This window comes from Cervus canadensis, chromosome 11 (assembly GCF_019320065.1).
Source record: "Cervus canadensis isolate Bull #8, Minnesota chromosome 11, ASM1932006v1, whole genome shotgun sequence".
NCBI lineage: Eukaryota > Metazoa > Chordata > Mammalia > Artiodactyla > Cervidae > Cervus > Cervus canadensis.
Window position 1 is genome coordinate 59,310,176 of NC_057396.1, and position 24,898 is coordinate 59,335,073.

General features: G+C 39.7%; 1 protein-coding gene across 1 annotated transcript in view; it reads left to right on the forward strand.

Annotated features, from left to right (window-relative positions):
- The first annotated feature begins 3,616 nt into the window (after nt 1–3,616).
- Nucleotides 3,617–24,898, forward strand: part of CAPRIN1 (cell cycle associated protein 1) — a 35,799-nt gene continuing 14,517 nt past the window's right edge. The window contains exons 1-9 of the mRNA XM_043481533.1: nt 3,617–3,852; nt 4,433–4,642; nt 16,725–16,787; nt 16,897–16,983; nt 19,355–19,593; nt 19,678–19,760; nt 22,296–22,433; nt 23,641–23,693; nt 23,771–23,857. Coding sequence (XP_043337468.1) covers nt 4,433–4,642; nt 16,725–16,787; nt 16,897–16,983; nt 19,355–19,593; nt 19,678–19,760; nt 22,296–22,433; nt 23,641–23,693; nt 23,771–23,857 — 960 coding nt within the window. The 5' untranslated portion in view covers nt 3,617–3,852. The remainder of the gene's footprint in view (nt 3,853–4,432; nt 4,643–16,724; nt 16,788–16,896; nt 16,984–19,354; nt 19,594–19,677; nt 19,761–22,295; nt 22,434–23,640; nt 23,694–23,770; nt 23,858–24,898) is intronic.

Sequence of the window (24,898 nt, forward strand, 5' to 3'; positions counted from 1 at the left end):
TCAAGATTGCCAGGAGAACTATCAATAACCTCAGATATGCAGATGACACCACCCTTATGGCAGAAAGTGAAGAGGAACTAAAAAGCCTCTTGATGAAAGTGAAAGAGGAGAGTGAAAAGTTGGCTTAAAGCTCAACATTCAGAAAACTAAGATCATGGCATCTGGTCCCATCACTTCATGGGAAATAGATGGGGAAACAGTGGAAACAGTGTCAGACTATTTTTTGGGGCTCCAAAATCACTGCAGATGGGTGATTGCAGCCATGAAATTAAGACGCTTACTCCTTGGAAGGAAAGTTATGACCAACCTAGATAGCATATTAAAAAGCAGAGACATTCCTTTGCCAACAAGGGACCATTTAGTCAAGGCTATGGTTTTTCCAGTGGTCATGTATGGGTGTGAGAGTTGGACTGTGAAGAAAGCTGAGCGCCAAAAAATTGATGCTTTTGAACTGTGGTGTTGGAGAAGACTCTTGAGAGTCCCTTGGACTGCAAGGAGATCCAACCAGTCCCTCCTAAAGGAGATCAGTCCTGGGTGTTCATTGGAAGGACTGATGCTGAGGCTGAAACTCCAATACTTTGGCCATCTCATGCAAAGAGTTGACTCACTGGAAAAGACCCTGATGCTGGGAGGGATTGGGGGCAGGAGAAGGGGATGACAGAGGATGAGATGGCTGGATGGCATCACCGACTCGATGGACATAAGTTTGAGTAAACTCCGGGAGCTGGTGATGGACAGGGAGGCCTGGCGTGCTGCAATTCATGGGGTCGCAAAGAGTCGGACATGACTGAAATGAACTGAGGACAGCATCTCTTGGTTGGATGGGGTCATGCGACTCTTCTTAGCTAATGAGGTGTGAGCACACAGGACATGTCTACCTCTCTGGAGTATCTGACTACTTCAGGAACCCTCAAGCTCTTTCTCCTCCTGGCATAGTAATTAGCAACACTTGAGATATGGTTTCTCTATCAACTTGAATCTGAGTGCTGTGAGCAGAGCCCTCTGCTGAACCATGACGGGTATGTGTCATTTGTTTTAAGAGTTTGGCAAAATTCTTCTGTAAAGGATCAGACAGTATTTTAGGTTTTGCACGTCATAATGTCTCTATTATTCCTCTACTCTGCTGCTCTGTGGCATGAGAGGCCGTAAAAAAATACGTACAAGAATGGATGTGGCTGTGTCCCCCACCTCCCCAAACTATTTACAAAAGCAGACAGAGGGCCACTTGGTTCAGGGACTATAGTTTGCAGATCCCTATTTTAAGTCACAGCTTTTAGAACTGTTACTGCAGCATAACAACTTAGCCTATCATGATTTCCTGTGGGCTGAGATGAATCCCCAAATGAGAATCTTTATTATGTGTTGTCATCTATCCTCCCTTTCAACAATCCACTTTCTCTTTTCTTGAAACCTAATTTAACTGACCAGTCTCTTCATGTTTCAGTAACTGCTATTTCATAATGTGCCAAAGAAAGGCAGAAAAGGCCTTTCCTTCTTAACACATAATCACAAGACCTCTTCAGCTCAAACCTGAATCACCAAAGGTCTCCAAGTCACTGGTTCTCACACTTGAGCAGGTATCAGAATCACCCAGAGGGCAGAGATTGCTGGGTTTTACCTTAAGTTTTTGATTTTATAGGTTTGGGAAGAATTTGTCTAGTAGTTCATGTCTGATCTTAAAGACAACAATCAAGTTCTAATAAAGCAGTAAAAAACTTTTAGATTTCACTGGGCACACAAATTGGCTCAGAAGCTTGTTAAAATGCAGATTACCTCAGCAGATTTGGGGTGGGGCCTGATATTTTGATAGTGATAGTGGTCAGGCTGAGGACACTAATTGCTGCCAAGAAGCTAAAAGATTCTAATCTTCCTTTCTAGCCCTTAGTATAGTGTTTAGATTAGAGCCAGGCGCAATTCTGTGCTTAAGTCTTAAATAACCTCAGGTCAACTTTGACTTCACTCACACCTAATGAGTTAGCAAATCCTTTTGGTTCTGCTATCACAATGTATTTATAAAGCATCCAACCACTTGTCACCACCTTTACTGTAACACCCTGACCTTGGCCACCACCGTCTCTGGGCTGGATTATTTCAACAGCCTCTTAATTGGGCTCCCAGCCTCCGCTCTTGCTCCATCCTCCCTCTCACTTCTCACATTTACTGTAAATTCTTTATATAGCAGCAAGAGGGGTTCTTGAAAACCCAGGTTGATTAGGTTACTCTCGTTTAAGACTATGCACACGGTGACTCCCCATTTCATTCAGCAAAAGCCAAAGTGCTCCAGTGGTCTATCAGGCTTCACCTGCTGGCTCTCTTTTACATCTTCGACCTCATCTCCTGCTCTGCTCTTGCCACTCTGGCCTCCTTGCTGTTCCTTGAACCCACCAAGCACATTCCCATCTCAGATCCTGGCACATGGTTTTCCCTCCACCTGGAAAATTCTTCCTCCAAGATGAGTGAGTGACCTTTTTCCTTCAGTCTTGGCTCAAATGTCACTAATGCTTTTCCTGACCAGCTTTTTTTTCTCTACCTCTTCACTCTGATATATATTTACTTATCTTCTCCTTAGAATGAAGCTCCATGCACACAGAAATTGTTTAAAATCCCTAGCGTTAAAGAGTTCCTAACGCATAGTAAGGTGCCCTATAAACATTTGAATGAATAGACAACAGACTGCAACTAACTGGAATATCCTGAGGATGTAGGCTGCTGCTTCTCCAGGCTCCCTCAGGATACATGTTGCCAACCAGTATTACTCATTTTATTCCCCAGTAAACAGTGGGTTTGGTAGCATCCTTTCCTAAATTCTTTTCTTGGAATTTAAATAATAAACTGAGTCATTTACTGTTGTCATACATTGTGTTGCTGAATTTTCCACTGCTTATATTCCTTTTAATACGTTTTCCTCCAGCATTTCGTCTTTTGTTCACCGTCCACAACCTTATTCCAAGGCTGGAATAGTTCCCTTGGAGGAAAAAAATCTCATGTTCATTTAACATTCGCTTAAAAGTTTTAGGTAAATCTAAAAAAAAAAAAAACACGAAAAAAGTCTGATTCATAATACTCAGGCCTATTGGGTACATGTCATCTTAAGATAGCCTAAGATTATTTGTAACATGAGTCCAGAGTTTTATAACTTGAAACCATCCATCTTGCTCATTTCCAGCGCGTTCTACAGAGAACTCCTAGGTTACCAGGTGATGGTGTTGTAGGGGAAGCGGCAACTTCTCTTTAGACCTTTTGAGGTGTGGGTTTGCCTGCTCTGCATATAAAGGAATTCTAGAAGCTGGGATTGCACCACCCACCCCACGCACCCCTTACTTGCAGAAACCCTTTTCTCCCCCCCCAACCCCCCCGCATGAGGGCTCTTCGTGGGGCAGTTGCCAGCTCCAGATACAGCTGCTTGACACCTATTGTCCCAGTTTGGACGTCCAGCGACTTCGCCTGAAGGACCCTAGCTTCGATTTCGCCCCAAACTCAAGCTACCGCTCCGACAGCCTCCCCGGGGCCCTGTCCATCTGTACCGGGCGGCCACCCCCTCAGGCCAGGGCCTCGGGCAGGGCGGGCGGGCGGCCAGGGGGGCCCTTTCTCGCAGGCGTTCGCGCCGGGCAGCCCGAGCGGCCGCGAAGGTCCCCGCCCGCCGCTTCTCCCGCCCCCTCCGCCCCAGAGGGCTGGCTGACTAAGTCCCTCCCGCTCCCGGCTCTCCGCCTCACTAGCAGCGGCTCTCGGTGCAGCGGGGACAGGGCGCAGCAGCCTGTGCCCACGGAGCGCACGACACTGCTCGGAACGCACCGCCACCCTTGTCCCCTCAGCCGCCCACTCGGGATCTCCAGCGGCCTCCGCGCGCGCACGGTGAGCGCCACCCCGGGCGCTGAAGGGGAAGCGGGCCGCTGCCCCGAGTGTCCTTTACCTCCGGATCGTCTGGACCTGCGCGAGGGGCTTGCTCCTCAAGTCTCCTCTTCCCCACCCCCACCCCCACCCCCGGTCATTTCCAGTGCCCTTCTCCACCCTACTCCACCTCTCAGCCCCGACCTCTCTCTTCTCTCCCTTCCTCGCAGGGAGGCGAGGGCCGGCCCTCACCGGTGGGGACCGTTGCTCTGGCCGTTGGCGGCCGGCGCTGCGAGGCCCCGCCCCCGGCGCGAGTCTAGGTGCCCCGGGGCCGGTAGGCCGAGCCGGTGGCTCGCGCGGGGGAGGGGCGGGGCGGGGCGGGGGGCGGTGCGAGGCCCGTCCGGGCGCCCTGCTGGCGGGTCGCGCGCGCGCCCGCGGCCCCTTCCTGCCCCGGCGGCGCGCGCCGGCCCGGTCCCCACCCCCACCCACTCGCGCAGGCTCCCGCCCGCTGCGCGTTTTGTCCCGCGTCTCGCCCCGTCCGCCGACTGACTCGCCGCTCTTGTCCTTCCTCCCGCTTTTTCTTCTCTCTCTTCACGGTCTCAAGATGCCTTCGGCCACCAGCCACAGCGGAAGCGGCAGCAAGTCGTCTGGACCGCCCCCGCCGTCGGGCTCCTCCGGGAATGAGGCGGGGGCCGGGGCCGCCGCGCCGGCTTCTCAACACCCCACGTCCGGCACCGGGGCTGTCCAGACCGAGGCCATGAAGCAGATTCTCGGGGTGATCGACAAGAAACTTCGGAACCTGGAGAAGAAGAAGGTGCCAGGAGCTGGCGGGGAAGGGAGGGTTTGGTGCTCGGACCCTGACCTGCCGCAGGCTTTACCCTCCCGATCTCGGATTCTTCCCCTTCGCCCAAGCCCGGCCTCCGCAGTCAAGCGGAGCTTCGAGCCCAGAAAACGGGCTCCGCGGGGAGGTGCTTGTCAGCTGACGCGGACGCGGCGCTGGCCCCCAGGCCTCTTTATTACCGTCCTCCCGGGGGGCCAGGCCTCCGGCCTCGGCGACTGGGTTGTTTGAGGGTGGGGGCCTGTCCCGTCTCCAGGCATTTAACTGTGATGCTCTGCTCTCGGTGGCGGAAGCCCTTTTTCTGTGACGGGGGTCAGCGGGGGGAAAGGAAGAGGTCCTGGGGCGGGGGGCGTTCAGGGCCCAACCGACTGCCTCGTGGAGTCTGGGCGGCCTACGTCCTGGAGCCTTAGGGCTTGTCCGCTTGGTTACCGTGTACTTGAGGCCTGCGCAGCGGCCCCTCTGCTCCCTCGGGAGGGAAGTGTTTGGGGTTCTTAAACGAGAGTTGCCTCTCCCTCAGGCTCCTCTCAGGCAAGCCTTGGATTTGCTACCCCCGCCCCTCTCTGACGGGCGCCCCTTCCTCCTTTGTTTCAATTGTCCGGGTGTCCCCCCGAGCCTCACGCTTCACGCGACCCGGAGATGATTTTCTGCAGCCGCTCTTTGCCCCTTGGGGACGCACTGGAGAGGGCTGGGAGGGAGACTGCAAGGGTCGACACTCGCGGGGGGTGGGTCCGGGTTGGACGGAGGGGCTCGCTAGGTCTCTGGGCACATGGAGAGCGCGTCTAACATGGCGGCGGCTGCGGGGAGAGGGAAGCGCTGTACGGGAGCTGCATTGTGAGCACAAAGCGAAAGAGGGGGAGGGCAGAGACCAGGCAGTCGCCCGACTGGCCTCCCTCGGTCCTCCCTCCAAAAGAAAAATCGAGCCACACCCACAAATTTCGGATTGAATATTTAACCATTCCTAGGTCACACTGAGGTTTATCTTCAAGTTGGTCTTTTGTTTTATTTCGTTTCAGCGCAGGACTGTGCCAGCTCTGTTTAGAGGGACACGTGTGTATGTGCGCCTGTGTGTTTGTGTATACGTGTAGAGAAAGGGTCTTAGCAGAATGAATAATTCAGCCTTCAGTAAGATTGGAGGTGGAAAGGGAAAACAAATCAGTAGTACAAAAAAATGGGGTAGTTACATCTGTGACTATTATGCAAACTTTTGCCTTTCACCTTAAAAAGGAAATAACTTGCTTTAGTAGCTTCTGTTTATCTGCCTCTAGTAAAACATATATTGTAACATCTTGAATTTTGAAGAAGTCACTTTAAAATGTTTATTTTGCCAGCCACCAAATAGTGTTAAGATGTAATGGTAACTACTTGGCTAAAATTTGGGCTGTGGGAAATAACTTGAAAACTGGTTATATTTAGGCATTAATTATTTTGATCGCTTGTTTAATGATTCATTTTACATTTTCGGGGGAGTTTTAAAGCATTTTTAGAGTTTTTAAATTCTTCCTGTTTTTGGAAATTTACTTGAACTTTATTTGAAATTGAGAGATGCGCTAGTTGTGGATTTCTACCTTTTGCTTATCCTTTATTTTGATTAAGTAAGTGTGAATTTATTATAACTGCTTGAAATTATAAACTGAATTTATCAGTGCTACCAAAGCAACAAAAGCATTTTTATTGTTAAGGAGCTACATTCAAGTATGTGATAAGCATGCTCAAGACCAGTGTCCTCTGAGTCTGCCATCTTTGTTAACTGTATTTGAAATTGAAACTTAGCTACATTATAAAAACCTCTTAATTCAGTAACTAACCGTGTCAATCTGGTATTTAATACCGGAGTGAAGAACAATATTAATGATGTAAAGTGTAGACATCTTAATATGTCTATGTTTTAATGACTGAAAAATGATTCTTGAAAGACATTTTTATAATATAAAGTCATGCACTGATTACCAGGTAACTTGGTTGTGAGGTAAGTTGGATTCTGGTGTTCAAGTGTATCTGAAAAAATTAGTAAGCTAGTTTTATGAACCCTATGAGGGCCTGAACTGTGACAGGTCTTTTCATGTGTATAGGTTTGTAGTACTGTACATTGCCTACCCCCTTCCCCCCAATTATAAAGGAGAAAATAATGTAATTATTATAGAAACCATAGACAAGGCTAGTAAGTAGTGAAAAATTCCCTTGTAATGATGGCGATTTAGTACAGTACACAGAGCAACAAATGCCTTTCTTGTCTTTTTCCCCTGTCTTCCCAGTGTTAGGGTGCTAGGTAGCAGAAAGGTCAAATTTCAGTTAGGTGAGGCTTTTTGGTAACTCACAGACTGAGCTACCTACTTGTTAAATAGTTGAGTTGGTAGTACCAATGTTGTGACTTACTATTAAAACTGTAGGTTTTAATTTTTGAGAAACTCGGAGCATTTGGGTTTTCCTCTATAATCACATCTAGTTTCTAGTTTAAATAGAAATTTTTCTATATCTAGATATTACTGTATGAATGGATTTAACTAGGATCCATTTTTTATTTTTTATTTTATTTTATTTTTTGGATCCATTTTTTAATAGTGTTTCTAATACACCTAAAGTAGGATTTACTTTACAAATCAGTTTTCAATCTTTTTACTTCAGTTTCTTTAGCAAGTTATATTTGAGTTGTATTTTAGTTTTGACCTTTTCATAGGTGCCTTCTGGACAAAATGTCTTTTTCCAGGGATTCTGAAATTAAGTATCCCGATAAAAATTATTGCTTGATAGGTAATACCACAAGACAGAGAGAATTGAAATAATTGTACTTCAATGAAAAAATAAAGTTATTTAGAGGGAAGCAAAGCATCTGTTCAGTGAGAATGCATACTTAACTTTGATGAAATATGATCCTGTTATGTAATGCAACTAAGTGGCCTGGTGGTTTTTTTGAAATTTGGGGTTTTAAACTATGTGAGTGTTCAGTAAAGAGAAGAAACGCAGCTATAATAAACAGAATCATGCCAAATTTCATTTGCCAATCTTTCAACTGATTACAGGTAACAATGAACTGATTATCTAGTTCATCAATTGGCATAGAACCGGGCCCTAGGCTATGCAAGATGATATTTTGAAACCAAATCTTAATTTTAACTCAAGGTGGTGGGTTTAGTCGCTAAGTTGTGTACAACCCTTGCGACCTCATGGACTGTAGCCTGCTAGGCTCCTCTGTCCACAAGATTTTCCAGGCAAGAATACTGGAGTGGGTTGCCATTTCCTTCAGGGGATCTTCCAGACCCAGGGATTGAACCCTGGTCTCCTGCATTGCAGGCATATTCTTTACCAACTGAACTACCAGGGAAGCCGCTTTAATTCAAGGGAGAGCTCTTCTATATGGCAACAGGTAATCATTTTTGAGATAGGATAAAGTATGTTTTAATAGATGACATTTAAAATTGTTATACTCCATCGCAAGTGTAGTAAGTTTAGACAGTAGTGATTTTGGTAGATGAAAGATTAATCAGTGTTGTCTAGCACAATGACCTGGCAGTTTTTAACCAATATGACCAGAAGTGATAGACAAGTATACTGTTCTTCATACCTCCTAAAGTCTTTTTGTTCTGTTTCTTTGCAGTTCATATTATTCTGAAAAAAGGATTGCTTATTGTTAGGGTAACGTTTCTTCACAGAGCAATTCAGTGTGCCTCTCTTACGGATTTTCAGTGCAGGTGTTGTACAGAATTCTCAGTCTTTTTTAAAATAAAAATGTTTATAACTTGTATAAGCAAACCCTTTTCTTGGGGATAACATCTGAAGTTTTTCTTGACAGTTAAAATCTCTGAAGTGCTAGTTTTTCCATTGGTTGCATGGACTATTCCTCTGCAATGCAGAGAGCAAGATTACTTTGTTTTGCATTCACCTTGTCACAGAAGAAAAAGTATAATGCCTAGTTTGTTTCCCTCTGCTTGTCTGGGTGTGCTCTGTGAGTTTGTGACATAGAAAAGTATTTAAAAATTGAGTTTGAAAAGAAAATGATGTGAATTATCTCATGTGATGACGCAAATACGTTTTTCTGGAATGAGAGTAGAATTCTAAGTATTCTAATAAGAATGTGTTGTTTTAAGCTGGCCATATTTTACTCTAGGATAATTCGTATGTTTGTATCAGAATATCTGTATCAGATATTTATATCAGTATAAATTTTGTCTGAGAGATTAAGTGTACAGTCTGTCATCATTTTATGTAATTTCTTAGTTTACGTTTAGAACTAGATGAGGACTAACCTAGTACTACATCTTTAAAAAAATTAATATTTGCAGAAGTTTAAACTTACAACAGTGTGGTCTTAATTTTATTATCATACTGTTATAGAATCCTTGAAATATGTTAAAGAGGTTAGAGTCATTTTAGAATTTATTCCAGTTCATTTTACAGAGGAAGAAATTGAGATGCTCATGTAAAATGACCCAGGTTGAAATAGGTGGATTCCAAGGTCTCTTGTAATGTTTTAGATAGAATTTGTAATGCTTTGCGAAATAGTGTAATTTTTCAAGTTACAGCTGATCCTGTGGAACCAAGCCTTTTACTTCAAATAACTGAACTTTATTATTATTTTAAAAATTTTAATTTATTTTTTGGCCACACTGTGACATGCCAAATCTTAGTTCCCAATGGGATAGAACCCTTTCCCCTTGATTTGGGATCATGGAGTCTAAATCACTGGATTGCCAGAGAAGTTCCCTCCCACCCCCCATACTTTTATTTAGAGTTCGTCTATTTAAAAAAGGTGAAAGCAAAAGAAAAAGGGGTTTTTTTTCTTCTGTAGACCTATATAGTAACATCTCATTGCTAAATTTGTGTTTGTAGGCTGTCTAGGTAATGGCCTCCAGCGACTAGCAGTACAGGTGAAGTTCCATTTAAAGTTTCTCTTCATGCTTAGTTAAGCCCCAGATGCACATTTGCTAGTCTCTACTCAGGCTTGGTGGGGCTTCGCTTGTAGCTCAGTTGGTAAAGAATCTGCCTGCAGTGCAGGAGACCTAGGTTTGATCCCTGGGTTGGGAAGATCCTCTGGAGAAGGAAATGGCAACCCACTCCAGGATCATTGCCTGGAAAATCTCATGGACACAGGAGCCTGGTGGGCTGCAGTCCATGGGGTCGCAAAGAGTCGGGCATGACTGAGCGACTCGCACACTCAAGCTTGGTATGTTATAGGCCAGAAAATCTGGGGATAGCATTACCAGCAGAGAGAAGGAGGAGATGTGTCAATATTTACACCTTAATTCTCATATTCCAAGTTTCTAGATTTTTTTTTTTTTTAATAATTTGTCCCTTTTCGGGGAGGAAATGAATAGTATGTATGCAGTAGAGGAAAATGAGAGGAGTAACGGAAGAGAAAGTCAGTCAGAGTTGAAACTGTAACGTGCTTGACTTCTTATCTTTTTATTTCTCCCACTAGCTATATACTAGTTGATAAGAGTATGGGTGTAAAAACACAGATGACAGAGACCTTATTGAGCCTCTGCTCAATTGGTATTTCTGAGGAAAGGGTAAGGTGTGCTTCTTGACCATGCAATCTGTCCTTTAACTTCTTGTGCTACCCATTGTCTGTACACTTTTTTTGCATTTTTATATTGTCTTATGTTCTCACCTTATGCATTTTTTCTAATAGGTAGTAAACTGCTGGAGGGCAGAGACTATTACTACTATGTGCCTTGCACATGGCGTATGCTAAATAAATACTTGCTAGATTGACTAAATCATTACATAGCAATACTTGTATTTTCATCAGTAAAATCCTGTTAAAATGGATTAATCCATGAGGGGGAAAATGCTTTTTTACTTGCACCGTTTTTTTTTTTTAATTGGGTTTTTTTCCTGAAGGATTTTTTTTTTTTTTTTATTGGAGTGGGTACCCTTTCCGTTCTCCAGGGGATCTTCCCATCACAGGGATAGAACCCAGGTCTGCTGTATTGCAGGCAGATTCTTTACCAGCTGAGCCACAAGGGAAGTTGGACAAAAATCTTGTCAAACTATAACTCCTGGTTAATTACCTGCCTAAAAAATTATCTTACAATGGGACAGTAGATAACAACTGATTTAGCATCCTTTTTTAGTGTTCAGGAATCCTGCAGTCTTGATACTCAGTAAGCTTCTGTATTAATCAGTCTTCTAGGGCCTGGTGGAATGCTCATTTCTCAGTGAAAGTCTGTTTCATTTTTGGACAACTCTTAAGTTCATGATGTTGGAGTTACATCCCTGACACCACTGTTAAATATTTTGTTTTCTGTAACAGCTCAGACTCCTGCAACATGTGAAGGCTTCTAGCATTTGAAGAGAGCTGCTGTGAATCATCTGTGGATTGTATTCTATGTTCTCTACCCTCCTTTTAAAAATTGAAGGAACTTGATTCTTGACGCCTTTCCTGTCTGCTATGAATTTTACTAGCAACTCAGTCTCAGTTTAATTGAGGAACATTTGTTGGAGGCAGTCAGCTGCCTACCACTATGTGGGCAAAGTCAGAACTCATGTTTCTAGATGAAGAACAGGAATGCAGGGTTTGGGTACTTGAAATGTCTAGAAAGGGCCACTGAAGATTATGGAAAGATGAAAGGAAAAGAAATCTTTGTCTTGCTGTATTTACATTGTCATTCTACAGGTTCTTTCAGTACTACAGAAGTGATTTATTTGGTCTGGAGAGAAAGTAATTTGAGATATAGCTAGGTGTTGCTACTATTTTTGTTATTTTAGGCTTCATTTTTAAGTATTCTCTCACAGCATAAGAGATTTCCTTAATTGAGAACAAGAGTTACATAGTTTCGTAGATAGTCCAGCTAAAGATGTTGTCTCTGCTAATTTTTCTTGTTGTGACTGTTTATAGTTGTCTAGTTGGTAAAGAATCTGCCTGTAATGCAGGAGATCCGGATTCAATTTCTGGGTTGGGAAGATCTGGAGAAGGGAATGGCAACCCACTCCAGTGTTCTTGCCTGGAGAATCCCATGGACAGAGGGAGCTGGCAGGCCACAGTCCATGGGGTCGCAAGAGATGGACATGACTTAGTGACTAAACCGCTGCCACCACAGTTGTCTGGTTGAAATATTAGTGGTTTTTTGAGTCTCTCATTTCTTTTGCTATTTCTTTTTAACTGTCATTTTTTTTCCAGTTATTCACTTATGGAATTTGTTGGCTATAACAGGAAGGAAAGGAATCTCTGGAGAACAGTCATTTTGAATATTTATCTTATGCCACCCTCATAGCTTCCCAGGTGACGCTGGTTGTAAAGAACCCACCTGCCAATTCAGGAGACATAAGAGATGCAAGTTCGATTACTGGCTTGTGAAGATCCCCTGGAAGAGGGCATGGCAACCCACTCCAGTATTCTCGCTTGGAGAATCCTCATGGACAGAGGAGCCTGGGGGACTACAGTCCATAGCGTTACACAGAGTCTAACACGACTGAGCGACTTAGCACATACCCCTGTAGCATGTAGTGAATTTTTAAAAATTGTTTAGATTAAAAAAAAAAAAAAATTGTTTAGATAAAGTAGCTTTGGTGATGAAAAAAATCTTTGGGGAGAATGGAAGATCTGGGTGTACTGCAATTCTGGAGAAAGGAAGAAGACAGCAGTAGGAGGGCAGAAATGAAGTGTAGCAATAGCTGGAATAGAGTGGAAATACAGTGCTGAGGCACAAGTGATTTTTCTGGGATAGGTGACCTTCAGTTCATTTCAGTTCAGTCGCTCGGTTGTGTCCCAACTTTGTGACTCCATGGACTGCAACACACCAGACTTCCCTGTCTCATCATCAACTCCTGGAGCTTGCTCAAACTCATATCCATAGAGTTGGTGATGTCATCCAACCATCTCATCTCATATATGACCTTAGGCAAGTTATTTAATTGCCCTTTCAGTTTCCATTTAGATGAAATGTGATTGATACTAGTGCCTCTGTGATACTTTAAATTTGAATGCCTGTCATAACAAATACTCTGAACTGTTATAGACAACAAAGAAATAGGAGAGTGGGACTGGTTTCTTGGTACTACATGACAGTATTGTCTTGACATGTACTGGGTAGTGTCTGATTGCATGGTTCTGCTTTAGAGATTCTGGTTATGACTAACCTGGAAAATGGCCCGATTTTTTTATCTTGCTCATGTGTCCTGTGCTCAGTCACTCGGTTGTGTCCAACTTGTTGCAACCCCGTGGGCTGTAGTCCTCTCTGTCCATGGAATTTTCCAGGCAAGAAGACTGGAGTTGGTTGCCATTTTCCTATTCCAGGGGATCTTCCCGACCCAGGGATCAAACCTCCATCTCTTATGTCTCCTACACTGGCAGGCAAATTCTTTACCACTGCCCCATCTTGCTCATATGTGGAGCTATAAATGAATTTTTAATAACATTAGGGATGCTCAGTTGAAAAAGGAACCCTGAATTGAATTTTCAAGATAGAATCTAAGAGGGCAGGTTTCAGTTATATCATCAATATTGTGGTAGGCTTTCTGACGAAGATATATGATGCTAGAAAAACAACTCCATTCTGCTGGGAAAAAAACTTAATATTCATTTTATGTGGATGATACGAATATTTAACAAATTTGTCTGTAACACTGTATGTTAGAAACGGTCTTCAAGCTTAGGGAATAAAAAAGCTGTGTTTGTCTGGAGTACTTTTTCCTATTTTTGCCACTGTTTTTGTGGGGGTTTATGTTGGACCCATCAGTTTGACAAGCAAATCCTTATTTATGTAATGATCTTAGTTTGTACTGCAAATTTTAACCCCAAGTGGGCAATTTTTCTACTTGTATTTAATGCATAGATCTTTATTTTGGCTACACAGAGATTTTGTGGGTGACAGTATTTCAAGACTTTGTGTACCATGAAGCCAAATTTCACATAGTAGCTGCTTTCTCTTTTCATTGACCTCTTAACCGTCCAGTTACTGCTGTGTGACAGATTACTCTGGCACGTCATTTCATCATGCACACAGATGATGTCGTTAGGGATTCAGGGCGTACAGTGGGGTTGACCTGCTGTGTGATACCTGGGGTCTCGCTGAGAAGACTCAGCCTTGTTTACTCACAGGTCTGATGCCTGGGCTCGGATGACCTAACGCTAGAACTGCTGATCGGAATTCTTATTTGAGACCTCTCTCCATAGCTCAGCTTCCTCTTCCTCATAGCATGGCAACCCCAGGGTTATTGGACTTGTTAAATGGTGGCTCAGGGCTCCAAACATGATTGGTTTTAGTGACCAGCAAACAGGGCAGAGATGCATTGCTGTTATGACTCAACCCTGGAAGTCACATAGGATCATTTCCACTGTCTCTTGGTTGAAGCCCGCTCAGTACTATGGCAGAGGAATTAGACTAGTTTTTTTTTTTTTTTTTAAATTAGACTAGTTTTTAATGAGAAGTGCCAAGGTCACATAGGACAACGCGAGTTGTCTTTAGAAAATGTAATCTGACGTACATCTTGGGGTTGGATGAAGAGCAAATTTCCTATTGTGTAGAAAATTGGAGCTTTTCTACCATAAGATACCTCGTCCTAGGATAATATAGATGCATACTCAAGGATTATTGTAGGTGAAAGTTCTGACAGTATCCTGAAATCTGACAATCTTAACGTGTAGCACAAAATTTTATCACTATTATATAAGCTATGTCTTTGCAAAATAAGTGTACAAAACGGAAGGAAAAGATTCTACCTGTAATTCTACCACTCAGGTACCTTTCTTAACACTTTAAAAAATCTTTATGTGTATGTGTACATAAACACACATACACACATACACAGTTTTTAGGAGTTTTTTAAGTTCTCCAGACATTTAATGGTAACGCTAAGTATGTAAAACCATCCCCTGTGGATTTGTAGAACTTTCATTGTGTGCTAATGTCCTGATTTAGCAACAGTTTTCTTGAAAAATGTATAATGCCATTAAAAGGGGGAGAAAATGTAAGGTATAAGCTAACAGCAGTTTTTCTTTTGCCTGGTTGCTAGAATTTTTACTGTGTACTGGCACTAAATTTCAGGCACTCCTGTTTGCGTATTTTCTATTTGTATATTTCTAAGTACTGGAATAGAGATTATAATGCTATTATTACATCATAAATCATAATTAAAAGCAAATCTTTAACTTGTTTAGTTTTTTATTTTTTAAAAGTAGCTTGTCCTTTTAAAAACATGAGCTGTCTTTGTTCATCCTCAGTGTTTGAGGCAGTTTAGCTTCTCTCTTATGGGGTTAGATGTACCGTATCAGTGTAAAAATCTTGATTCGTTTACTTAAAGACTAAGCTTTCTTTTTAAACAGAGCAAAGTCTCTCTGGTTGGAAGAAATTCAGAATAATATGGTTCACTTTCCTAAAGTGTCAGATTTTTTAGGTAATACATGGACATGTATTAGTAGTTTTCTTTCGTCTGATTACTAAAGAAAATCTCAAATCGGTGACAGTGTAATTCTAGACTTGAATTTTATATGAATTTAGTTGGAGGCTTATTTTTTTAATGTATATATTTAATGTTTTGATTATTATAAATGTATTTTTGGCTGTGCTGGGTCTTCATTGCTGTGCAGGGGCTTCTCTAGTTCTGGAGAGTGAGCTTTGCTCAGTTGTTGAGAGCAGAGGCTGCCCCTTGATTGTGGTGTGTGGGCTTCTCCTGTTGCAGAGCATAGGCTCTAGGGTGCAGGTTCAGTAGTTGTGGTGCATAGGCCTGATTGCCCTGGGGCATGTGGGATCTTTCTGGACCAGAGATCGAACTGGTATCTCTTGCATTGCAAGGTGGATTCTTAATAGCCACTGGGCCACCAGGGAAGCCTTGCAGGCTTACTGTTTTGTAAATAGTTCACTTAAGTAAGATTGAATAGTTTCATCATCCATTAATGTTTTAATGATTGTACTGATTTTATTTACCTTCAGTATATCTAAAGTGTGATAAACTTTTTAATTTAAGGTAAAATGATTATGAAAGTTGAATACTGTTTCTGGTACAGACAAAATGGATCATTTGAAAACAACTTTCTAACATTGCTTTTAAGCTTGTTTCTGTGCCTCTGAGTTTTATCAGAACTTTAATTTGTATCTGTTTTCTTGATTTTTTCTTCTTCTTCTTTTTTTTTTTTTACTGTTCCCGAGGGTAAGGAATAACTATATGTTTGTAATTTGTTGTGATTATTTAAAATTTTTCTTCCTTAATTTAGATTTCTATTTATTTCTCCTCTGACCCTTAAAACAATAACTGAATTTTTGACTATACCTTATTACCTGAGTATGTTTGTGGGGGAGTTTTTAAAATTTAAGAATAGTAGCCTAGGAAGCCTCCAACGTTGGGGGGGGGTGGTGTGGAGGGATGGGAGAATAATCTTAAACCAGAGGCTTAGTTTTCTTCCCCCACTCTTGCTCATTTAGTTAACGTTTGTGAGAAAATAACAAGAGCAAAGCTGTTAACTAGTGTACTGAGACTGTAAGTGATATGATAGCTTGAAGTTACTTCATTTTTAAAGGGAATGAGTGGGGCACATCAAAGACAGTATGCACATGTGTTTATTCAGAAAAGCAAATACACCACGTACATGAATTCTTTGGTGAGGAAGGGAGGAACAAAAATTTAACACTTAGTAAAATAAGGTACCTGATTGGGCCCCTTGAGTGTAAGGGGAATCCTCATTGAATTGTGGCTGTCACCCATGTGGATGGTATCATGTGCTTGGGCCATTTGATGCACATCTTTTTTGAGAAACCCAAGGATGGGGGGAACACATGTATACCTGTGGCTGATTTATGTTGATGTATGGCAAAAATCATCATAACATTGTAAAGTAATTTTAATTAAAATAATTTTTAAAATAAACAGTAACTTATCATTGACTTATAATACAATATTTGGTATCAGCATGGCTGGGATATTTAAATTCATTTTTTAAACTCAAAAACTAATGCTATTTTACATACTAACTTAAACTGTAGTTTATCTAAAAAGTATGTAAAAAGTATGTTTAGGGCAAGATTTCAGACAAACTTGGAGAATTATTTGGGTTTGTTATTTTAGCATTGTTAAGCTGGTATATACTTCCAGTATGGAATATAATTATTTTTTTCTTTTAATATAGGGCAAGCTTGATGATTATCAGGAACGAATGAACAAAGGGGAAAGGCTTAATCAAGATCAGCTGGTAAAGATGTTATATTTTATTTAGATTTTATGTAACTTACTTTAATAAGATTAATTTTGTGTTGCTTTGTGTTTCCAGTAAAAGTTGTATTTTCTTTTTGTTATTTTAGGATGCCGTATCTAAGTACCAGGAAGTCACAAATAACTTGGAGTTCGCAAAAGAATTACAGAGGAGTTTCATGGCGTTAAGCCAAGATGTAAGTTAAAAGGTGGCATATATGTTTATAAAATACTAAGAATGAAGGCAGAAAATTTTGTTGTATTTTTTGAGTTTTAGTTTTTGCATTACTGTTGATAAGTTCTCTGCAAGGTGGAGAGGATTGGATCCAATTATATATGTTACTTTACAATTCTGTAAAGTTTAATGTAACACCTGGAAGATGCCCTTTAAAAGGACTGAGTTTCATATATGACGGACATGTATCATTGGTTTAAAAAATTATCTGTGTAATTATATACAGTCAGCCTCTGTATCTGCAGGGGTCTGGATCACAGGATTGATATCCTAGGTTGTTTCTGAATCTGTATCTGAATCCACAGATACAGAAGGTGTACTGTAAGGTACTTGGAACATCTGTAGATACTTTGGCATCCATGAGGTGTGGAGTAGTATGTCCTGGAGTTGAGTCCCCTTGGATACCAAGAGATGGTTGTGTAAATGTGGTAGACTTTTATCTTCCATCTATTCCTTTATGCCTCAGGACTATCTCACAATACTGTTACCTATCAGAATATAAAGAGGTTTGTTTATATAACTGGTTACTACTTTCTCCATTAGGGATCTTAAGGTATGTGGCCAGTTGATACGTTGCACTTGTTTCAGCTCTTGATCCAACGAAGGGGTTGTGTTTTTCCCCAGCATCTTTTGATGTGACCAAAGTCTTTGGGAACAGGATAAAAATTAAATACGAACAAAGTCAAATACTTCCTTGAGAGTTGAGACCAGAAAGTTAATATCCTTCTGAATTAGTGTTGGCTCCTTGGAGAAAGACTTGCAACAACTTTGAAATATAAACTTGCCTCTGATTTGTTGAAATAAACAGTGTATCATGTGATGAGAGACAATGTAGTACATAGATGAAAAGTTCTGATTCTGGAACCAAGCTGCCTCTTTGAATCCTGATTCTGCCACTTGTACTTAATAGTTGCAAGACTTTAGAGAAAGGATTACTTAACTTTCCTATACCTGTATCAGTCAAGGTTTTCCAGAGAAAGAGCCAGTAGTTTAGAAAGGAAAGGGAGAAAAAGAGAGGGACGAGGCTGTCACATCACTTTGGTTTTCTAACCTGTAAAAAATAATAATACAATGCCTACCTCATTATAGGGTTGTGCTTAGAACAGTATTTGAAGTGTAACTAATGGTTTATGCACTTAATATTATTGTTACTTATTAAATTTGATTGAAGGTGGGAAATATTGATGATATTCCTGAAAATGGAGTAGGGTTATTTGATTTACACATCCAAGTAGGGATTTGTTCCATTTAGCTTCAGGCCTGAAGAACCCTGCCCAACTTCTTGTTTCTAATTTTTTTTTAAAATGAGTTGTAGAAGTAGAATTACCATATACAATTTAATATAGAAAATCTATTTCTGAAGCTACTGTCACAGTGTAAATGAAGGTACTTGTATCTTCCTTTGACTTTTTAACACTGGTTAAAAAAGGAACTTTTCACTGGGCCTTTAACTTCGTTGGCAGTCTTTCATTTTAACTCTGATCCTTTGTTGCATTTTCCACAGTTATTAAACATGTTTTTTATTTTGTATTCAAGAGCTTCTTTAACCTAGTTCAAACCTACCTTTTCTAGTCTTCATGTTCTTCCCTACTTGAACTTCTCATTTCATCCAAAGTGGTTTTCTTTATTGTCATACTTCTTTTGCTTTCTCAACTTATTTTCTCATTCCTGCCTTTCTTCCTAGAATGGAAGTGGTGGATTATTTGGGATAAGAGAGTAGTAGTGGGTTTGACATCTCCTTTTAAGTCAGTAGTAGGCAATTGAAATTAGAATTTTGAACCATTTTTTATTAAAGATAGATAGACATAAAAAAATTTTTTTAATTGTGGCTGTGGTAGGGTTTCTTTTTTAAAATTGACTCTGAACCTTAATGAAACTTTTGAGTTTTTATACTTTTTATTATGGAAAATTTTAAGAACTAAAGACTATAATGAACTCATATTTACCTGTACCTTATATATATATACCATATATTTAAATTACATTTAGATATATACCTTATATTTAGCTTCTACAGTTAGCATCGTTTCATGAGCAATTATATTTTACCTATACTCACACTTACTTCCTTATTCCCTGTCTACTAGATTATTTTGAAGCAAATATTTGTTTCATTGGTACCATTTCCATAATACCTTCTAGGAAAAGATGTGTTTTGAATTTCTAATAAATAACTACTTAAAATAGTTAAAGTTGGGAGTCATTCTTTTGTATGTCAGAGTCACATCTAACTCAGTGAGTGAAATGTGTCTTATTTACTTTGGACCTGAAACTGAAGTAAAGGAATTTTTATAAAATTTACTTCTATGTCTTATGTTTATGTCTCTATGCAGATTCAGAAAACAATAAAGAAGACAGCACGTCGGGAGCAGCTTATGAGAGAGGAAGCTGAACAGAAACGTTTAAAAACAGTACTTGAGCTGCAATATGTTTTGGACAAACTGGGAGATGATGAAGTGAGAACTGACCTGAAGCAGGGTTTGAATGGAGTGGCAATATTGTCTGAAGAGGAATTGTCGTTGTTAGATGAGTTCTACAAATTAGCAGACCCTGAACGAGACATGAGCTTGAGGTAAAGTGGTAAAATAGAAACTTTGAAATGTTGTGTTGAGTTGACAACTGAAAAGTAATTAACCGGATGTTTTATTATTATTAGGTTGAATGAGCAGTATGAACATGCCTCCATTCACCTGTGGGACTTGCTAGAAGGAAAGGAAAAACCTGTATGTGGAACAACTTGTGAGTATCACTGACAACTTGATTTTGTGACTAAGAACCTTTAAAGTTTAATTTCCTATTTAAAAGTAATGTTAATTGAAGAAAACTTTAGAAATATGTAAGTAATATTCATCCACTGTTTACTTTTTTGGTTTGTTTCCTTTTTGTATGTTTTTATTTATTTTTTGCAGTTTTTTTTGTGTGTGTAAATCAAAACATGAGCATCAAACAACCAGAAATTGGTAAAGATGGGAGTCCTAAATTAACATGGTTTTGTTCTTAACTTATTCTGTTTCAGGGGGACAGATTAACACCAAATTGGCTTTCATTGTTTTTGGTGTTAAATGGGGACTGGTTTTTCCTTATGGATGAAATCTTGTGAAAAACATTTACTCCACCCCATGCATTCTATTCATGGTCATTGCTTTAGTCTTTTTTAAATTTTTTCTTAGATTTCTGCTAATTTCGGATATTCTTTTTTTTGTATTTTGAAAAAGCTAATTAGCTAGACCAACATTCTATATATGAGCGCCTTAACTGTAAATATGCAGGGTTTTTTTTTTTAAGGATATTTTTAAGTTATACTACTTCAGTAAATTAGGAATTTTAGATTTTAACCACTTAGTAAAAGGGACTGGATTGTTAGCTGTTTTTAATGTTGATTTATGGAAGTAGATTTTTGAACATACTAAGGCAAAAGTATCTGTTTGTATGCCTTGTTTTTAGCTATTATGATTGAAAAGAAATGAAAAGATTTTTTGGCAAAACTGTATGATATAATTTGGAGTGTATTTGCTTTAAGGAAATGGGTAAATCAAATATGAGGAGCCAATCCTTGTGTATCTTTTCATGTAAGAAATCCATTTTCTTGATTTGTTGGCCTGTGTTTGTATTTCTTGGTTTAAAAAAAAAAAACTTCTTGATTTAGTTCTGATACAAATATGTACTGAATTCCCCACTTAAAGTTTGATTAGAAAGTAATTGACATGGGTGTAAATTTGTTAGATTCAAAACTAGCTTTAGGTCATGTCTGCTAAAATTTTCATGAACTCTGTTGAGTAATAAGGGTTAAAGTCTAAGCCTGTCGCTTGTTTTGATGTTATTTTCTACCTAGCCTCATTCTTGAATCTTGGGAATGTAGCACCTTTATAGTTAATAGAAAGGTGTAATTTACTCCAATTGAGTGTGTTCTTTTTGCATTCAGCTTTCATAAGTTTTTAAAACAGCTCTGAGGCAGGAGATTCTGAAGGAGAGGGAGAGAGAACACATGAAGTGTTCTGTTCAGCATTCAAAAAATTGTTAAATAGTTTATTTGGCCATGCTGCGCATCTTGTGGGATTTTAGTTCCCCACCAGGGATTGAACCCATGCCTTTGGTAGTGAGAGTACATAGTCCTATCCACTGTATGTCCAGGAAATCCCCAATAGTTTTATATCAAAGGAGTATAGGATTAATTTTATACTCCTTTGATGTAATGTCTCTGAAGTTTGATTTTTCTGTATAGTTACCTATTAGTAGTTCTTGATCTACATCTATTATACAAGGCCAGGAAATTAACTCCTGACATAGACCTGCACCTGCTGCCCTGACACCTTTATGTACCAAGTTCTGACAATTGTATTTGCCTTTTAAATATCTTTTGAATCTACTTCTTTCTCTACTTTTCTTCTTCTTCTCTTCTGTAATGCTGTCTCTCACCTGAATTCACCATCCATCCCTTTTTAGAATCTTTTAAAGGTTTTCTTTTTTATATATATAGTTTGTAAGACCTTGTAGATTCTGGCCCTTAACAGTCTTGAGACTTATCTTTCCTTAGGCTTTTTCCTTATTTCCTTTGCTTCAGCCTCAATGCATACGTAAATTGACTTGTATTTGGCACACTTCTTTGTACAGGGCTTTGTAAATGCTGTTGCCTCTGCCTTGAAATACTTTCTTCCTCTCTGCTACTCATCTTTCAGATCTCAGCTCTTGTAATCCTTACACCAGGAAAGCTTCTCATGGTTTCTGCTTGATGAGGTCCAGTGCATGTACTTCTGTGTAGCTCTTTTCACAGATGTTACTGTACTGTTATTGTGAGTAGTTGAGAGCTGTTCTCCATTGGACTGTTAGCTTAGGGAAGGCAAATACTATGTGTTTCACATACCTTTCTGTAGCCCCAGTGCCTGGTACACTTTTTAACATATAGTTAGGTGCAAAATAAATGCATATTGAATGAATAAATGATAATCGGGAGGGCAGATACTATGTCTTTTACATACCTTTCTGTAGTGCTAGTGCCTACTACATTGCATAACATGTAGTTAGGTGCTAGATATATGCTTATTGAAAGAATAAATGATTTTATTTTGGACTTTTTTTTGGACTAATTATTTAAAATACTTAAAATTTAATACAAATAATTGCTTGTTCTCTTTTGTTCTGTAATTTCTTTTGGAATTTAATGTTTTAATTTTTTAAGTAACATTTGATGGGTTTTTTTTTCACTGCTATATCTTGTAGAATGTTTAATCTTTTAAGTCAGATAGTCTAAGATTATAATTCATGATGTGTTTTTAGATAAAGCTCTAAAGGAAATTGTTGAGCGTGTTTTCCAGTCAAACTACTTTGACAGCACCCACAACCACCAGAACGGTCTGTGTGAGGAAGAGGAGGCGGCCTCAGCACCTACAGTTGAAGACCAGGTAGCTGAAGCTGGTGAGTACTCAGGTGGCTCTGAACTTAATTCAGGGTCTTGGTCCTTTGCCACAGGTTCAAGCTAGACATTTATTTAGTTACATTTGTACACTTAGATTTTTAGAGAAACTTGAAGCATGACCAAATATTGACAAAACACATTAAGAGTAATTCCCAGAGGTATTAAATATCAGCTACTTATCTTACTGACCTTTATCGCTGTTACAAACGTCTTTCTCTTGTTGCATTATTGCTTGGTTGGAATGTGCATAAGGGGGCAACTATTGTATATATGGCTTTTCAAGTAGATTTTTGACTGATGGTGCTCATTTATTGTGGCTTATTACCATGCCAGTATTTAAGGAGAATGGTATGAGGTTTTGTTGTTGTTGTTTTCTATGCTGGAGAGTTAAAATTTCTCAGGCACCAGAGATCTATTCTAGCACCTAGTGTATCACTAATATGTAGGTAAACAGTTACTATGAGGACTTTTATGATAAGTTGATGAATAAAATTTTGAGTACTGTTGGAAGCATTATCTAAGGAGTATTAGTTTTGTGATGGGTAAAAGCATGGATTCTAGAATCAGATTGCCTGGATTGGCTACCACACGTGTTAATGATGTAAAACCTGGGCAACTTACTGAACTTCTGTACCTCAGGTTCTTCATTTAGGAAGTAGTATGTATACAGTGGTAAGCATTTCTTACAGGTTTTAGCTATTAGGTTGAAACTAGACAGGAACATTGCAGATGGGTGGAATTTATAGTTGCAGATCCACATAAAGCAATTTAAGTCAGAGTTTTATCTGTGTTTCTGTTTGGGGGGAAGGGGCTTGCAATACCTTGGTTCCCTGAGCAGGGATTGAACCTGGGCCCTGGCAGTGAAAGCACTGAGTCCTAACCACTGGACTGCCAGTAAATTCCCAAGTAGTCTTTCCCAGCCCACCACCACCACCACTTTTACCAAGTAGATTAGTGTGGAGACTAGGATGCTGTTTTATTGGCATTATATTTGATCCAGAATAATTACTGTTGAAACTGAAGTAAGCCTGGAATACCTGGTAAAAAAAATGTTTTCTACTATTGTAAGAGTAATAAAATACAGAAACTTACTAGTAACTATAACTTTGTAAATTCAGATTATATGATGGGGAAGTGGATTTAAATGAACTGTTAACTTTAAAAAATATATTTTACACTCTTTTGTATCATTTTTTAACCTTTTAGAACCTGAGCCAGCGGAAGAATACACTGAACAAAATGAGGTTGAATCAACAGAGGTATGATTTTTGTTTTATGCTAGCTTTTTCTTTCTGTCTTTCAAACAGAGGTCTCAAACGTTTACTTTGCTTTGCAGTATGTAAATAGACAATTTATGGCAGAAACACAGTTCAGCAGTGGTGAAAAGGAGCAGGTAGATGAATGGACAGTTGAAACTGTTGAGGTAAGAGTTCTCTGTTAGAAGCTTGTCTTTTGTTAATTAGTACTTTTTATCTCTCCTAAGAACAAATTTAGATTTTCAAGTAATTTGCATTAAAAGTACATTTATTATAACAACAAACTCATTATATAAGACTGTTCTGTTTAAAAGGTGATTTGTTTCTGTGGGTATTTAATATAATCACCACTTTACTGTTCCAATTACAAGAAAATATACAAATATCTATGTAGTTTACATGCTCAATCTATTAAAGTACATAACTTGTTAATCAGGTTGCACTGTGAAAATCTGGTCTCCTGCATGGATAGCCTTCGGAAAGACTGCCTGACAGGGGATACATTGAAGTGTCATTTCAGACTCTTCCTTTACCCTGATGCTGTTGAGTACCAGGTTCTGTTAGCTCAGTATTGCTTATAAAGGAACTAAGGTTGTGACTTGCCCAGGCTTAACAGCCAGGCAGAGAAATATGTAAATTTGTAGTAATAAAAATTAGTGAGATTTCTTAGAGCAGGGAATTACTTAAAACAATAATTAGGAGAAATTATTAGGATAGGTAGAGTGAAATTTGGCTTCTGTAGCAATTTAGACAAGGTATGATAGAGCTTGATCCTATGGTACTGGTGGAGAGTGAAATGATAGGAGCTCAAAGTTTAATGATAATAGCTAACATTTTCTTGAATGCTTGGTATATATCAGGTACTGAGATAGATATATAATTGATATAGGTATATAGGTTTACTTACTGTAGAAGGCTTAACAGTTTAAGCAAAATACTTGGTTTTAGGACATAGACACAGTATCTTTTTTTTTTCTAAAGCCATTTACAAGGTAAACCTGAAATGCTATTAATATGTGGCAGCCCTGTGGAATTGTGAACACTGTAGAAGTGAGAGCATTGATCAGAATGTTAACTTGGACTTAATTTGGTCAGGTTGACTACATTCAAATCTGTTATTCTGTTTATAGTATATACATGGTATGTGTAATTTGGGGACCAGTCATGATGGTAATGGATGGAGCTCTCTCATTCTACCAACCTGTCCT